Raw genomic sequence first — 18,797 nt, 5'->3', positions numbered from 1 at the left:
ATGATATATATATTTATTATATCTAAAAAAAATTCTTAAAATTATCCATGTATGTGTGTGTATTTATATAAACATAATTATTATACACAGTACACACACATATTATGTAAACAAAAACTTTTATTCTGAAAACGATTAATTGCGACTAATCGTGAGGCAGCACTACAGTGAAAAAACGTCTGTGAGAAGTGCGATATTGAAATATTGAAATGATCTGCATCGAACTAAAACTTGGATCATATTCATCGCAAACCATTGCGGTATCAATATCGCGGTTAGTGTTCGACCGATATGTGTTTTGGTGCCAAAGCCGGTATTAAGAAAGCTGTACGGGCGATTTGATAACGTCATGTTAAAAAGTGAATAATGATTGGTCATTTTACTGTATGTCAGAGTTTACATTGAGTAACACTAAGTGTCTTGTCAATACAAACAACAAATTTTAAGTAATAGAAATATTAACTGTCGGTTTAAAAAGTTTTATCGTCCGATGCTGATAATAAAAAAAAAATCAAAATAAAGCCCGATATATCGGCCTCTGCATAATATTGGCCTATCACTAATCGCGATATGCACATAAACAGCATTTTCGCTCATTTTGATATATTGCGTGGCCTTAGTGGTATTATTTATTTATATTACAGAAACAGAATGGGTTTTAGTATTTTTTGGTGTCTTTTATTATACTGCTGTTAGCACCATTTCATTGAAGTCATGTGTTGCTAAAACTGTCTAAGATCAGTCATGACCGGACACTTACTACTACGGTAACAAAATATTTAAGAAACAACCCGTCAGATTTTGATATTGAAATAGTTTACTGCCAGGCTCAAATGGAGCTTTCCTTTCTAATCCACTTTACAGTAGGGGAAGATTTATTTTTACTTATATCAAAGTACTGCAGCTTTCAAATATCCGTTTGCCAAAAACATAGCCTACTTTAAGAAAGATCATGAAAGCACTTGCTAGTAACCAACATCTCTGATAATAAAGGAAACTAACATGATGTAAACTAATTGTTGTCAGACCTCCTGACTGTTGACTCATATTCATGAAACGGTCATCAGCAATTGTACAGTACTTCAGGAAACTTCTGGACCAAGAGAAGATAAGATAAGCGCTGTACTCCTGTGTGCTACTCAAACAACAAAGTGAATACATTTTGGTTTGACTAAATGTATTGCATTCATTTCTTTCATGCTTTAGCTTTGACCTACAGCAGAGACACTGATAGATGCTAACTAGCTGCTCTACTGACAGGTGAGGTTAAATACACAACTGCTTGATAAGTGACTCTATAATGAAGGTTAATTGGTCTTCATTTGTTCAACAGGAGATGGGGAAAAACACTTGTGAAAACAAGCCCTGCGAAGATGAGAAACAGAATTTTTGTAGTAAATGATAACAGATTTAAACATTTTCCTACAACTGTGATAACACCACATCTTGCCAAAATATAGTTTATAACTTAACACTTCACAACCATGAGCTACAAATAGGTAAAATCAAGTTGCTTTTACTATGCCCAATCCAGAAAGAAATATTCAACATTTAATCTTCACCCAAGAATGTCATTTCCCATACTGCGCCTGTCCTTGTGACACATGTTAAAGTAATTACACTATACTTAGAATAAATAGCTGTGTGCTAAAATCTGTGAATTACAGTCACAGATCTTCACGTCAGCAGTTTAGTTTTATTGGGAGTCTATTTTTGCACCATAAGCAGATTTTGGGCTTTTGTTTCTCTTACAAAAGTACTGTGACAGCGATGATGGGATCAGATGATAATAAATTGGTACTACTAGATCATAAATTAATATGCATACCTAAATACCATTGTAAATGTCCAAAAAATATAGTGCTGCCTAATGATTAGTCATGACTATTCGTTTGCAGAATAAAAGTTTTTGTTTACATAATTATTATACACAGTACTTCAACAAATATTATGTATATATAAATACAATCACATATATGTATAATTTTAAGGAAAAATATATTGATATAATAAATATGTATATTATATTAGTCGCGACTAATCGTTAGGCAGCTCTAAACTACAGGAAAAGCAGAACAGATTACCACCATATTACTGGGTATTGTAATGCTGTTGTACTTTTTGTTGGTAATGCACGGTACAAACCAAACTGATCAATACCTTACATGGACCAAGAAATTAATACACATTAATAGAGGGCCGCAAGGAAGACGTTTTTTCTGAAGACCAACCCGGAAGTTAGCGAGAAACTGTTCTTTCGCAAAAAAGTCAGACTTTTGGATTAATGCCAAAAATAAGCTCTGCGTTCAACAAAAGTTTACTATGACACTTACACATCCAACAAGTTAATCTTCACAGATGAATATAAATTTTATGAATTATGAAGTGTGAAAGTGTTTACTAGAAATATAAAAAGCTGAAATTCGACTTTAAAATACATAAAAGTTGTGTGCATTTGTAAAGATTAACTTGTTGGACAAAATGTGTAAATGTAATATACTTTTATTTTGTAAACAAAGAGCTTATTTTTAGCGATAATCCAAAAGTAATTTTTTAGGGCTGTCAAAAGATTAATCGCGATTAATCGCATACAACAATAAAAGTTTGTGTTTTCATTAGGGCTGGGTATTGGCAAGGGACTCACGACAAGATACATATCACGTTACATGGCCCATGGTACCGTGTATCGCGATACGATACCATACATTTCACGTTGAAATACTTTTTCTTTTTTTATCAAAAATTTAAAAAATAGAGCTGATTTTTTCTTTCTTTTTTTAAGCCAAAGTGCTTCCACACGTCAGCTTTGAAAGCTGCAGGTGTTTTTAAATTTTCTGCTATTTTCTCACTCCCGCTAACTTCTGAGACATTGGCGGAATGGTCGTATATGACAGACAACTGGACAGTGAACTACAGCAGCGGCGGAGGAGGTCGTTTGAAGCACACAGAGGGATTTGATGGGTTTTTATAAATAGCGATAGTAGAGATTGAAATATCAATACACTATAGGGGGTAAAATGTATCACGATAGTTAGCTGTATAGATATTTTTGCACAGCCCAAGTTTTCATGATATTTTTGTGTGTGTAATGTGTGTAATTATTTTATACACACACAGATAGATGTATAAATGTAAGAAATTTTTTATTTATGCATATTTTTAATAAGGGCTGCAGGATTAATCGTATGCGATTGTCATGCGCATCTCGTCAGTAAAGCCGGTTCCTTGATTAGTAATAAATCGCCATCAGCTGCTTTCAGATGGAGCGGCTTTTACTACACAGAGCCATAGTTCGCTTTTCAGTGAACTAGCTAAAGCGTATCGTTACTGTGTAAAATGTGTACTATATAATGTATACAATCTTAACTACAGATCGGCTGCTAAACATCCCATCAGATAGCGGTAATCCATTATCGGCATTTTCAGGAAACCGAAACATTTGTTATTTTCGACGAGGTATTCGTTTTAAAGTTCAGTTGTCAGACCATTTAACAAACTGAGACCGGAAGTTCCACTCAGATGCGTAATCGCGTCATCGCACGTGCGTCCGATGAAACAGTCTATTACACATAAATGTTTCTTAAATACATACAACATACGTACGTACATGCATATTTATATATACAAAATAATTACATGCAGTTCACAAACACATATTATGCAAAAACAAACTTTTATTTTGTATGCGAGTAATCCAGATTAATCTTTTGACAGCCCTAATTTTTTATCCGCTAACTTCCAGGTTAGCCTGCAAAAATACATCATCCCTGCAGCACTCCATAGTAAACCAAAATAATTTTTTGTACATTATTTCATCAGAGTCAACTATTTGTCCACCAACCGTCGTATCCTCAGCACATCTGTCAGGGTTATGCTGCATTCGACACAATGAAACTCATTCATTAAAACACCCAGTTTAAGGGTTCACATTAAGAAAACTTTCTCCATATTTGGAGTCATAAAAGTATAATGGCATGAAGTCATTATAGCATAGCTAATACGTTAATATCTAAAGCGGTACTGCACTGTCTGTTTTTGCTAATTTAAAAGGGTGGTTTCTGAGGTTAGTCAATGTGGTGCTTAGCTTATTTAAAATGAATTGTGAATCCCAGAAGGTTAGCATGCATGAAACATGATCCTCTGTTCTCAAAGGTTTAGGTTCGGTAGCCTTACCAACTGTGCAGACCACACTACATCATTTCTCACAGCAACTGTGAAAATAGGAAGAGAAAAAGGCTGATGCCAGACAAAACTAACAGCTCTCTCTAGCTTTCTAACTCAGACGCCCGCTGTCAAAACTGAACAGAGGTATGCGCTCTAAATCCCCTCTTATCTCATATCTGAAGTCAGGAGCATCAGGGTCAGTGTCTAAAATGTTTGGAGCCACCAGAGAAATCAGAGAAGGTTAACCCCTAGATGTCTGCGGTCCCTCAGCACATTTTCAACAGGGTGAATTATTGATCCACTTTCACTCGAACAAAGAAGAGCGTGATGGCAGACCTGTGACTCTCTCGATCTCAAACTGACAATTTATTAAATGTTACATTGAAGACCACACTGGGAATTCTGTTGGACCTCAGTGTTAGATGAGAAAGATTGTTGTGTAAGGGTCAGTTCCGGATCTTAACTTTAACTGGATGAGTTACCTTCAGGTGTACACCTGTGCTCCTGTATAGCTCAGTGGCAGAGCATTGCGTTAATAGCACAAAAGGTCATGTGCTCAAAGTTCGAACCCAGTGAACACACATACTGATAAAAAAAAGGTGTATCTTGTAATACACTGGAAGTCTTTGCACTTGTGCTTTGGACAACAGCTTCAGCCAAATTCATGAATGTAAATGTAACATAAATAACTCTACATTAATCTATGGCTTTAATTGTGTAGCATTTCAACAAAAACTGGTATAATATTACAGACTGTTACTAAAAGAGGAACATAAAGCATAACAAGACACCAGTATATCAGTACTAGAGATTAAACCAATTTTGTTCACGGTTCCCATCATTTAAAAGAGGAAAGGATTCGACTCCTGTCCTATAAACCAAATCTAAGCATTTACTATATAATTTTGCTTGTTTTACAAGTAGGGATGCATAACAATTAATCACGATTAATCTATAGCAGAATAAAAGTTTTTGTTTACATCATATATGTTTGTGAACTGTATAATAACTTTTTGTAGATAAATGCACACACATGCATGTATTAGGGGTGTCCTCGACTAAGGATTTACATATTCGAATCAGAATTTTCGAATCTTTCCATAGTCGACCGATAGTCGAATCATCTATGTTTGTATGCATGGGTTGGGAGGGGCCCAGACCAGGTACAAATTGGTAACTTTTATTTTCTTTCACAAACAGCACACATAAACAACTGTCTGATAAAGTGACCAAAACTGTCTTTCAAGTAATAAACGAAGACAAAACTGACGATGCATTTATATATATTTTTTTTAAGGTAAAATGTAAGGCAACATTTGTTTAATTATTCCTCATAACATTTTAAAGCCACGATCTACAGAACATCACACAAAAATACATTTTGATAACTAAACCTAAAAAAATAACAAAGGTGATCCTGCCTTGGAAACTCCGGCTACAATTACGTGTTTTTATTTAATTTGGAGATAGCGCGTCAAAGCAGTCATGACCAAAAAAACCCGACAAATGAGAAATGACAAATAATTTGTGATTGTGACTGTAAATGATAAAAACTAATCTTTATTTACAATTCATTAAACGTTAATTTATAACAAGAAAAACACTGAAATTAATGATTATATAGACACTACGCGTTATTATTTAGCACAGAAATACCTGCTTGCTAGCTTTGACTTTGATCATCTCTGTATTCACTTTAGATACAGAAAGACCGGATGATATTATTTATTTCAGGAATCTCTTTGCTATAATTTGAAAGTGAACACCGACTGACCATAATATTAAATCACAAGAAAGACATTCGTGTCAGGCAGAAATAGGTTCGGTGCAGATACTAGTTTCCGTTTCATCACCGAAATAAAAAAAACGGCTTACCTGTTTTGTAGTTTAACTTTAAGATAGACAATATATGTTTTAAATACATTTTAAAAACTTATACTCGTCGAAAAACATCCGTTTTTTAATGTTTAGTTTGATGAACTCCTAAATATGAGACGCAGAGCACCTAACCGTTCGGCTAAATTACATGCGCAAGCATGGCCAGCACGCAATAGCGCAACATCGATACAACGAAAAGCTATCCAAAATTTACATACTTAAATTAGATCGGAATTTACGTTTATAATAAATACAATTTTTTTTAATAAAATAAGGTCAGAAGTAACAAAGTGCAGAACAAATATGCAAAATGCCTCAAGTGCACGGAAACAAAACACAAGCCAAATAGTTAAATCAGATAACCCAAAGTGATTTATAAATAAAATAAAATATAGAAATTATTAAAAGAACGAAAGACATAGTTTAATTTGCCAGCTTTGTCTTTTAAATGTCGAAACAAAGAGGCAAGGCTTTAATAACATAGAGACCTCTTATGGACGTGAAGTCCGGTCACAGGGGTTGTTGGATTTATTAACGCATTTTAAAAATATTTATTGAAAGCTGCTACTTCACATATTATTTGCAGCATTATCATAATATGCAGTATATTAATATATTGTGAGAAAGCTGTTATATGTGAAATCAGATAATGTGTGCACCCATACGGCCAAAATTAAATGATCCTCATTTCATAACACATCTGCGACGATTCGACTATGAGATTGGTAGTCGAATCAGGCTTCTCCTATCGATGCATCGAATCTTCGACTATTCGGGGTCACCCCTAGCATGTATATATTTAAAATGTGTATTAACATTTGTATATTTATATCATATTATTTTCTTAAAATTATACATGCATGTGTGCATATTTGTATATACATAATTATTATACACAGTTCACTTCACACACATATATGATGTAAACAAAAACTTTCATTCTGCTATAGATTAACTGCGATTAATCGTTATGCATCCCTATAACAACTGTATCTAAACAAGAATCAAAAGATTTTAAATATCACCTAAAAAATAAAAATCAAGTTTTTTTCCTGCGTGCAGCATTTTGTGATAAACTGTACAGGATTAAATAGAATAAATACTAGGGGTGGGCGATATGACCAAAATCTTCTATCACGATAGGATTAATTTTATATCATGATAACGATATGTATCACGGTAGAGTTTTTTATGTTTTAATAAGGTTTAAATCTTTAATACCATAGAAATGTTCATAATTCTCACAAAAAACATATACAAGCATAGAAAGAAGATAAAAACAAACAAAACTCAAGCTCTCTGAAGATACACAGTCAATAAGAATGATAATAAATAATTATGCATGTATGTATAGGCCTATATATATTTTTATTTAAGGTAGAAAAGTGATTTAGTTAAGAGCAGTGAGAGATTTTTTTCTCAATGCTGTTTGATTAACACGAGTGACAGACAGGAGCAAAATTAGGTAACTTCCCCTTTAAGACCAAAGTCCGGATCCAATACACTGTTACACATGCGCTTTCTCTTTTAGCTGTTTACTTTCTCTTAAGACCTTACTGGTCGTGTTTATGATGATGCTTGCAAAGACGGGAATTTTGACGCATATGTGTATTTAAGGCCAATAAAGCGGGAAAAATGCTCACGAGCTTAATAAGCAGAGGTCGCGCGACTTGCGCGTTCCTCATAGACAGAAAGAGCAGCGGTTGCGCGACTTGTCCGCTCCTGACACACAGAAAGAACGCACGCATACAGATCTGTTGTCTGTGTTTCAATGGCTTAAAATAACTTGTTTTAAAACTGCAGTGCTTAAATACGTGTACAAACGTTACGTTTTCGCGACCACACGCACAGGAGCGTGACGTGGGCACGTAACCTCGATAGAAACGATAGTCCAAAATCTCTACCGGTTGACAAATTTCTACCGGTTAATTTTGTCTACCGGTTTATCGCCCACCCCTAATAAATACTATATTTTTTTTCTTAAAATTATACATGTGTATATTTATATATACATAATTATTATACACAGTTCACACACACATATGATGTAAACAAAAACTTTCATTCTGCTATAGATTAATTGTGATTAATCGTTATGCATCCCTATAACAACTGTATCTAAACAAGAATCAAAAGATTCAAAATATCACCTAAAAAAAAAAAAAAATTCCTGCGTGCAGCATTTTGTGATAAACTGTACAGGATTAAATAGATGCATGTAAATACTATATTTTTTTCTTAAAATTATACATACATGTGTATATTTATATGTACATAATTTATATACACAGTTCACACACAAATATGATGTACACAAAAACTTTTATTTTGCTATAGATTAATCGCGATTAATCGTTATGCATCCCTAGAACTGTATCTAAACAAGGATCAAAAGCTTTAAAATATCACCCAAGCAATAAAAATCCAGTTTTCTCTCTTCGTGCAGCATTTTGTGATAAACTGTACAGGATTAAATGGATGTATGCTGGTTTTAGCTTACATTTTACTGAGCCATGTGCTGTATGTTGTCTGCTGGAACATTAACAAAACAGATTTCTACATGGTAATGCCGATTTCTGGGTAATCCAGTGTATTAAATACTTTACAAATGAAAATCACATAATAGTCACATCTTCACCACAGACTATATTTTGTAAGATTATGCAATGCATGCAAACCCAAAAAATTATATGAGTATGTATGACAAATAAATGAGAAGTCTGACATTAGTGCATAAACAGCTTTAAATTATGCAAGACAGTTAAAGTAGGGTTGAGCCAGCGGTTATAGAGTTTTGGACATTTATCTGTATTTTTTCCCAGTGGGATACAGGATGAGACAATAGCATCTATATCGTTATGGTCTGATATGACCCTCCTTGCAACAGAAGCTCTGCCAAAAATGTACACTGAGGTCAGACAGCCCATTCTCGATCTTGGTTTATTTGAGACACTTTTTTCTCTTTTTTTATCTTAATCTATTTACAACTTAAAATTCCTGTCCACTGATAGCCAGTGTACTAAATACCCGTTGACACGTTTCTACTGTCTAGCGCTATACACGTCGCATCTCATTGCACTTCATCCATTAAGACAACAGCACACTTGTGAAAATAATGAGCCCCAGCAGTCACATCATCCAGCCATCAACCCACACCAGATAACATGAGTGCACTGGATGGATTACATCAGTTTACACAAATACATGCAGGCAGGCACACAAACATACATGATGGACACAACGAGAGAGAGAGAAAGAATGCAAGCTTCAGGACACAAAACCAAGCATCTACAAAGAGGCCATTACAACAGAGGCAGACAACAAATGGGCGTTTTTTTATTTGGGTCTAGAGCTGCATAATATTGAAGTAATATCTTGCTAAAAAATATGCAAAATACAATATAATGCTTTAAGATTGTAAAATCAAATAATGAAGTGCTACACATTTGATCTAAAGATACTAGCACCTTGTTGTTAAAGGGGCAAACAACAGTTTGTGAGATTTACTCTTCTAGCTTGTCTGCCTAAAAAGATTCACCTTTCCTACTTATGCAATGCCTCTAGGATTGTGTATCACGCAAAGATGTATTGTGGGGTTGAATCCACACTAGTCTCCAACTTCACAGACCCAAAGGGTGAAACATCTTAAGTGACAACAGAAGCATAATTTGAAGCAAACTGACATTCATGGGTGCTTAAATGTCTCTTACTGGTGTATGTTGTAATGCAAGTAACTGTAACTCTATAGGGGCGTCTTTTTCTTCAGGCATAAGATGACACTGTGTAAGGAGTAAACGTGTGCATGTGTTTGGTGGATGGGTCTAAAAATAATTTACTGAATGTATTTATCTCTGCTCATATTTCATGCTTTTACCTTTTTCGATAGAAACAATGTCAAACGTTCAGGCCCAAGAACAGAATGCAGAATACAGCCAGAGGTTAAAGATGCTATTACAGAAAAAACAGATAAGGGTTCACCGACAAATCGCCCGCTGATTAGGGATGGGCATTCGATTAAATTTTTTTAGTCGATTGTCGGGAGAATTAACGATCGACTATCGATTAATCATTAATATTTTTAAAATAAAAAATAATTATTTAACTTTTGTTGAATTCAAAAATACAGCGTGTTTTCCTCCATGAGACCTTTATTACAAGATCAACTTGTGGCAAACAGTTAAACTACATTTAGTTAGACAAACGGAACATATATGCGCTTGAATATGCGGTGCTCTAAAGCAGCGGAACCTGCAGCTAGGAGCCGCATTCTTAAACAGAGACCTCATTTGTTCCAAAAAATCATGACCTCTTCATGATTATTTTTTTAAAATAAAAACGGAAGGTCACAGATAACGAAGTATGGTGTCAAATATTGCACCCTGGTGGTAAAATGTTGAATTGCTGCCACACAATGAAATTAATTTAATTGCTTCAAGACACATGCTACGCTAGGCACCGCAACCTGCATTAGATAAAAAAAAGGATTCGATTAATCAATAACAAATTAACGTCATCGACTAAATTATTAACGATCAACTATCGATCATCGATTAATCATGCCCATCCCTACCGCTGATGCTTGCTTAATGCTTCTCAATGAATTACAGTGAAAAGTTGCTACATCCAAAAGCCAGATGGCGCTCTTGTGAAGAAACTCAATATGCGCTGCAGGTGAAGAACCATAACACACATCTATGCCACGCAGCTCCAGGAAATTGCTTAAGGTTATATTTATATTACTGATAGATATGGATGCATAGACTCGACACTGAAACCATTGCAGCACCGTGGCTTCAGCTGTATTTTTGCGACGCGAGGCTCGCGAGCACATGCTTAGCATGAACGGTTTTACCTGTCAACTTCAGCACTGAAAAAAATACATTCTGCAAATGCGCAACTCACATATGCATTGTGAACCCTGCCTTAGCTATGTGTCTGGAAAAATGAAGCATGTATGTACGTATTTATCTATGGTGTGAGCTGATGCGATTGAATGGAGGCGGAGATTAATTTGCATGTGAATTGATCTGCATACTAAATGAGGCAAGGGTGTAGAGTAACATTCAAGCTGTTTTCAGGCGTGCAGGTCAGAGGTTTCTTCACATCTAAAACCCTCAGTATGAGCAGACTCAAGACAGTTTTATATGGATTCATACGAAACAGATATAAGTAATTGTATCAGAAATGTTCAACTCTATGAAGACCGTTAAAGCCCACAGCAGATGGTTTCTGCTAATCTACTTCAATTGGTTCCCATTTTGACTCTTCTGGGTGTCTTTGTAATATCATTTAGTGAGGGAGATAACAGTAACAACTTGGCATCCTTTGGTCCAGATCATAACACATCAAAGCTTTTTTCTACATTGACCAAATCCACTAATGATTTGTACATTTAAGACATTTTCTTCTTCCTTTAAGAAAAAGCATACTAAAATGTGATACATGGTTAATCTTTCCTAAAGTACCAGTAAACAACTTGCTTTGATGTGAAGCCACCTGCATGGCATCCACCTGTCGTAACAGCTGTTATTTTCAAGAGCAGACATCACAAGTTTTCATTTCCTGTCATTATGTTATGAATCTGTTATGCAAGACAAACACCCTTCTGCTGTGATAATGCCATCTAAACCAAGCGATGAGAAGAAAAACGTATCGCTTCTTGCCAAGGAACTCAGGGCAACACAGACCATGCACAACAATAACAATGAAATAATAGAAAACAGCTTTCTCTTACAAACAATCTGCAACAAATTTTTTGAGGGCGCACGATACAGGTTCGTCACAACATGAATGTAGCCCATCATGTGTATGGTTCGTAATTTCAAAATATGTGTTCGGCGAATTGAGTGAACCTATGTGCATCACATGTCTTATCAAAATAAGTGCCTGCTGCGGACGCGTCTAAAGGGTTTATGATAAAAGAGACGCTCACGTTTGCCAGATACTCGCATAATCTTATGCGTAATCAGAGTTTACTGTTAAGGTCGGGAGTGTCTTGCGTGTATTTTGTGAACGTGAGCGTCTCTTTAATCATAAACAGTTTTGACGCGTGTGCAGCAGGCACTTATTTTGACAAAACATGTGTGCACATGGTTAACATGATGCAACAAACATATATTTTGAAAACACGAGCAACACACGACACTCCGAACACATATTTTGAATTTGTGCCCCTCGGAAGAGCAGTCACGAGACGCCACTGGTGATAACATGTTTTTGTAAAAAAATTTATTTATAATTATAATGATAAATACAGGTAAAGTATCTAATTTCTGTCCCACTTGAGACTACAGCCACAATTGCAAAAATAAATTCTGCAAATAGGCTTGCAAAAAAATTCCCAAACATTTCCTCCATCAAACAAACAATTTGTTATTGGAGAACAAACCGTATTACTAAGTCAAATTGTGTCAGGCTTTTGGGATGATTAAACAATTAAACTGAGCATTTTATCATGTTTATACTTTAAAATAAATAATTCAAACAGCGTCTTTAAGTTTAGCTCTGAACATTCAGCTGGGAAAGAAGATAAAAAATACACAAAATGTAAAAGTGGGTCTGTGAAGGTATAGCAAGACAAGTGTTTTTCATTTACCAACCTCAAAGTGGAAAGTGATGAAACATTATTTTCCAGTATGTAAGAACTAATAATAAGAAAGTTTTTCTTTTGATTGTGTCTCTCAAGCATTTCTTTAAGAGATTACTTCTCCAGCACAATGATAGAGCTTAAAATAACTTGGACCCTCGACTATGCAAATTGTCTAAACTAATGTTCTGTTATCACACCACATCAGATCCATCCATTACTTCTGATAGGTTCCTTAGTGATCATGCACCACACAGATTTTTGTAGTAATACCGGTATCTACATCCTTACAAAGATTGAATGCTTTTCATGTTGTCTATTAGCAAACCTAGTGGTCAACAAATATTGCTTTTGAGAAAGCAATGTGGCCAACTGGATGAAATGAGGCCAATGTACACAAGCAATCACAGTTAATAAGAGAGAAAAAAAAACAGAAAATTGGTGAAACTAAAACATTTGTTATGCATTGTTTGTGTGTTTGTGTAGTTTATAAGTCCTTGACTGTATACACTGTCAAATACCTCAGTAGTACTGTTTGAATAAGACTTTGTTGCACACATCGGACTGTTGTTGTGCGTCACACACACAACGTATTATCATTAAAAAGTGAAGGATAAATGGTCACCTTCACTGTCTCTGTCAGACATTTGCTTTTACATCTGAGTGTCTTTTCTTTAGGAACATCAAATTTAAGGAAATTTTAGGAAAGTATAGGTGGCATCAGATCAAGATACTTTGAGCTACTCCAAAATAAATCCAAACAACACAATGAAATTAAATGGAAGACCAAAGTCTCACATTATTATTATAATGAGCGAATAAACGTATTGTCTTAAAAGTGCTGTCAACACAAATCAAGTCAATCTGCTCCCATCTGCTTCAAATAAGCATCTCGTCTGCTGGTTTGTCCTTTCACAAGCAAATACTTGCAAATTTTTACAACAGCTGCTATACTAAACCTAAACCTTATCCCATAGGTTAAAAATGCCAATAGTAAATAACCATAATAATAAATGCATTGATACATTGTTTACACTGTTACACAAAACACTGTTCCAGTTGTGTGTCAATAGCTCTGTCTGTGTGTGTATTATCCTCACCTGAGTTCTCAGTATGATTTCAAGGACACGCACTAAAAACAGTGATGAGAGCTCAGGTGAGAATATTCACAGTAATGCTGTGTAAACCTCGTGTCGCCCTTCCTACCTTCCTAAAAGCAAAGCTGGGAAATCAAAAGAGCTGACTCCAAATGCCTAAAATGTCACACAAGATAAACCGCAACACGCGACCACAAGGCAAAACAATGCTGTCTAGGTAGCAATGTGACTGCGCTGTGATCTACAGACGAAGTAATTATGCGAGCAAATGTGAAATATATCAGAATAAATAAAATAAGCTAAATCACTTCACATTATTTGGCAAGATAAACAGTTTTTAATTAGAATAAACTGTCTGTCAGGGAAAACAAATAACTTAAGTGAATAAAACAGGCATCTTACCCTTAATATCCACAGAAAAGAGAAAGTCCCATAACGCAGAGAGATGACCATAACTCTTATTCCCTTTAAATACACAGTCTGTAAATTAATATATTCCGTAAATAAACATATAAAGTGATCCTCACAGCGGCTCGTGTCCGTCTCCCCTCACTACATCCAATAACTGGCGTTTCATCTGCTGCTCTCGAGCCGGTCTATGACTCCGCCCGCGGGGACAGATGATTGGTCAAGCCGCTGCCAAACCACGCCTACTCGCTTGTTCACAGGGAAAGCATGCATATGTAAACAGCCATAAATAGACATTACAATAAAGTTTTATTACAATCTTTATTGTTTTCGCAATAGGTAATTTAAGCTAAGAGCATGAAGTTTGGGAATGATTAGGAATAAAGTGTTATTGCAGCAGGAGGTGAGTTGAGGTGAACCTGGAGTAATAGTGGCCCCAGCTGGAAGATTGAGGAAAAGCAAAAATAATTATATACAATTTATGATTTTAACGCCCGTTTTCACAGACAAAGCTTAAGTCTAATCCCAGACTAAAAAGCATGTTTGAGCTATCTTAACTAAAAATAACTCGCCATGACATAACTTAAAATATCCACCAGTAAAGTCAAATTTATAAAACCTAACTAAATTTCCTAATTTAACTAAGACCTAATCCAAGTTTTGTATGTGAAACCACGCCTAAAAGTTTAAGCAAAACTGAGTGCTCCTATAAAAGTTTTGGGGATTTATTGTTCTTGTGCCAACGTAACTGTACATTAATTTAGTACTGTAAAATAATTACATATACACATTACAATTCATACTACATTTATTGTATTACTTTTAGTATCATCCTTATTATTATTAATAAGAATAGTGTTGTTTCACTGTAATTATTCACTATTAATAATAATAATAATAATAATACAAAAGTATATTCTTAAAAAGAGCCACTTTTTATCAGTGTTGTACTTAGTCCTGATATTACACGCTAAAATATTTTTACACTTATACAAAACAGTAAAATATTGCTTAAATCGTTTCAAACGAAAGAAAAACAAATACACAACAACTCCCAGGAACCCATGCGCGCGTGACGTACGAGTCCTGCGACCGTGTCGTTGCTAGGCGATGCGACGCATCCACGTACCGATGTGAGCTTAATCTCCCATACGTCCAGTATTTATATATGATTTATCTTACAAATGTTATTATTTTATATCTAAATTTTGCTTCGGTTTACTCTTGCAAGAAGTAAGATGTCATCCACGCACGAAACTCTGTTTTCATTAGAACTCGTGATCGATTTTGTTCGCTTTGACTGTGCACGTGGAAATGTTTTGGATCCTGCAGTGGGTTTGCGCTTTTTAGACTTCCCAACTCTTCTGATATATCCCTCAGGAAGAGAAGATCCTTCATCTCATTCAGCATACGCTGATCTACCAGCTGAAGCTTTATCTCAGTCAGAGGAACGGGACAAGTATTTTTTTCCACAAGGGCAAGTCTTGTCTTTTTAAAATTAACTTGGATTCTCTTCACAACCATTTGTCAAGCACCCCCCTGTATGCCATGGTACTGGATATAAAAGATGAAGTTCCCAAACTTATAGGGAGCTCCTTAATATCTCTTGCTAAAGTGACAGAGAGAATCAAGAAGGATGTTGACAAACATGGTATTGGCACACCAAGTTCATATGGGGAGAAAATTAATACCCCACTTTGCAATCTGATGGGTAACAGCATCGGTGCCATTTCACTAGCCTATAAGATTGTAAGTCTAGGAGCACATTTAATTCCTCATATCCCTTATAATAAAGTCTATAAGGTTGGGAAAGGAGAACAAGACCCTAACGCACTTGCAGAATCTGCAAGGGTATTCAATATAGACAGACATCCAATTGAAATGCAGCATGCTACTGTCCTGTCTTCAGTCAGCCCTGATGGACAACCTGGCAATAAAATGAGTTCTGATGCCAAACAGCCAGGCATTGCTGCTTGTACTCAAACCGAACCTACAAAGCAGAAAGTCACATGGTCGGAAATGTCTTACGGTAATGATGAGCAGGATAATACTACATTCTGTCCTCCACCATTGTTTTACAGTTCCACTGTCAAGAACCAACAGGAGAGTGATGCTGAGACATGCAGAATGTCAAACGTTGAAATTGAGAGTCTTAATATCGAAGACCCAGAGGATAAAAATAATGAACTTGAATCAGCTGACATGCATGATGTTAATAAGAACACAGCAGCAAAGCACCGGATCACATTAGTTTCCAGTCCAAAGCAACAGCACAGAATCACTGAGCCAGCTCCATCTGGAGATGTTATTAGACAGCTGCCCCTGCTCAATGCTTTACTTAATGAACTATCACTGCTTAACGGCCAGACACAACACCAGCAGCCTGTATCGGTTCATCCCAACCTGGTTTGGTTGTACACATCGCCACCAGAACCTCATCCACTGTCAGCACCAGGAGCGAAACCCAAATCTGAGTATCAGAAAAGAGTCGCTGCTTCCTCACAAAGTCCTCAACAAAAACAAAGTCAGTCCAAGATGAAGGGATGCATAATATCGCCTGTGTCTAACTCAGCAAGGAAGGCAGGTAGTGCAAAAAAACACCAAGAAAAGTTGCAGCCTAAAAGGAAACTTAAATATGGATTGACAAATACGTTTCGTCTCAGACTCCAGCATGTTAAAATAGCACATACAAAACATCACCAATACATCGAATACGAGGACATACAACAGTTCCAGCCACAAAGACAAACGTTATCTGACCGTAAACATGCTGGTAAGTCAGTGAGAAGAGGGTTGAACTCAGATAAAACTATTGAAACATTAATTAACAGTTTTGAGGTGGACACAACACCAGCTGAAACTACGTCATCAAAATTACAAACTAAGCATACAAAAAATGTGACATCTATGCCAAAAGATGAAGGTACTGAACTAACCAGAATGGTTCGAGTCCATGTTCCAAGTGTACTCAGTCATTACTCTGACCGCAGTGACAGACGTTCAGTCTCATCTATCCAGAGTGTCCACCACGGTTCAAATAAAACCAATCCTGATTTACAGATATTCAGTGAATCTGGCAGGGTAGATAGCAGATCTTCTCATAGAAAAAGCTTAACTAGTTCTTCAGAGCAAGAGTACCAGGATGACTTCACGAGTTTAGACGCAACAGACGGATTCTCGCCCGAGCCACTGAGTAGTCCAGAGCCGTACCAACGTCAGAGAAACAGAGTTTCGAGTGAGCATTCCAACTCAGATGATGGATCTAATATCAGTAAAGGTTTACCTGTTCCCGTCAAAGCAGACAACTCTCCACATCGTTCTCTCAAATGCACACACGTAATCCGACCACGACCCCAGACCTCTGCTTTAAGTCTGTCTTCAGATGAAGATGAGGATGGGTCTAATTCTGGTCACCAAAGATCTGGATCTCAGAACAGCGGACGAAAAACTCCATCTGTCCGGAGAACATTTGGGAGGTCTGAGAGCTGTGACGCTGACCCCGCTGATGAAAGTATGACACTTAGTCGGGTTTCTGTAGATTCGGTTGTAGCCACCAATAACTCTGTGCTGAAGTCCTTCTCACCTGTAGAGCAGTTGGATGCTAGAGAGGAACAAGATGAACTGGGCTCTCTGGGATTGGACAGGAATTACCATCACGTGTCAGAACTGATGATCAACAAGCTTCCAGGATATACACTATGATTAAACGATGTTCATCACAGGTTTTCAAATATAGTTGATACAGTACAAGTGGAACATTTATATTAGATGCAACTGAAATTTGCTTGAATTGATCAATATTTAAATACTGTGGTTTGTAAATGAATAATGCATAGAGCTATATGTGTTGACAAGCATTAATAAATGTTATTGTAATGTTTTCTGTTTTGTACCCTGGCTGTTTTTATTTTTACATGGTGAGTTAAGCTGTTGGAACTCTAAACAAAGTAGTTAAACATGAAGCAGTGAAATTAAGTGCACAAGTTCACATTAACATGTAATCAGATAAGATCATATTAAATCATATTTGGTGTGCTATCCAAGGGGAGGGCTCAGAATTTTAGCACACACCCAGAGTACTCCCACATCCTTAACTGGAATGGGCACCAGTTGAGAATGACGCGATGGGTTGGTGGAGGGATGCTGCAAAACTGTCATGGACAGAGGTTATATATATAAACCTTTTCGTGCTGATTGGTTGGATTACATGACTATGCTTCCCAAACTACGTTAAATAAACTTAATGTAATTTAACAGGTCAAAGGGGGAGATGAAAATGATACTATACTGTTTCTATGGTGGTGTTGTCACGCTTTTGCAGAAGGGTCATTCTGCAGAAACGTCCACTTTTGGTATGGCAAGATGTCTTAAATTTTTTTTCTAACATTTAAACTTAGACCACATTAGATTACTCTTTGACTTTATGAGAACACATAAATGACAGCTTAATTATTTTTTATTTTTTTGTGTGCATGTACTTAAAGACTGCATACACCATTTTTTTTGTCACTGGTGTTACCTTACTTCTTTAGCCATATTAAAGGTGTTTATGAAATATTATTTGTAATTTTTTTTCAGCTTTAAAGCTTAATTCTTAAGTGTAGCAGAATTCAATGAATTAAAAATTATCATCATGTCACATGTGAAAGTATTTATTGAAAGTG

The 18,797-nt window shown here is 36.1% G+C and overlaps 2 protein-coding genes across 5 annotated transcripts in view; one reads left to right on the top strand and one right to left on the bottom strand.

Moving 5' to 3' along the window:
* The window catches only part of LOC135786699 (signal induced proliferation associated 1 like 2), a 166,050-nt gene extending 151,782 nt beyond the window's left edge, over window positions 1-14,268 (bottom strand). For all 4 annotated transcript variants that reach the window (XM_065296212.1, XM_065296214.1, XM_065296215.1 and 1 more), the window contains exon 1: window positions 14,128-14,268. The gene's annotated coding sequence lies outside the window, so the exon portion shown is untranslated. The remainder of the gene's footprint in view (window positions 1-14,127) is intronic.
* A 972-nt stretch (window positions 14,269-15,240) lies between these two features.
* On the top strand, window positions 15,241-18,013 carry map10 (microtubule associated protein 10). The gene is given in 2 exon segments (XM_065297505.2): window positions 15,241-15,595; window positions 15,597-18,013. Coding segments are annotated over 2 exon segments (2,463 nt in total). The 5' UTR covers window positions 15,241-15,371; the 3' UTR covers window positions 17,836-18,013.
* The last annotated feature ends 784 nt before the right edge of the window (window positions 18,014-18,797 follow it).

The sequence above is a fragment of the Paramisgurnus dabryanus genome, chromosome 20 (assembly GCF_030506205.2).
Source record: "Paramisgurnus dabryanus chromosome 20, PD_genome_1.1, whole genome shotgun sequence".
Taxonomy (NCBI): Eukaryota; Metazoa; Chordata; class Actinopteri; order Cypriniformes; family Cobitidae; genus Paramisgurnus; species Paramisgurnus dabryanus.
The sequence above is the reverse complement of the archived record's forward strand: the minus strand, read 5'-3'. Positions and strand labels throughout refer to the sequence as shown.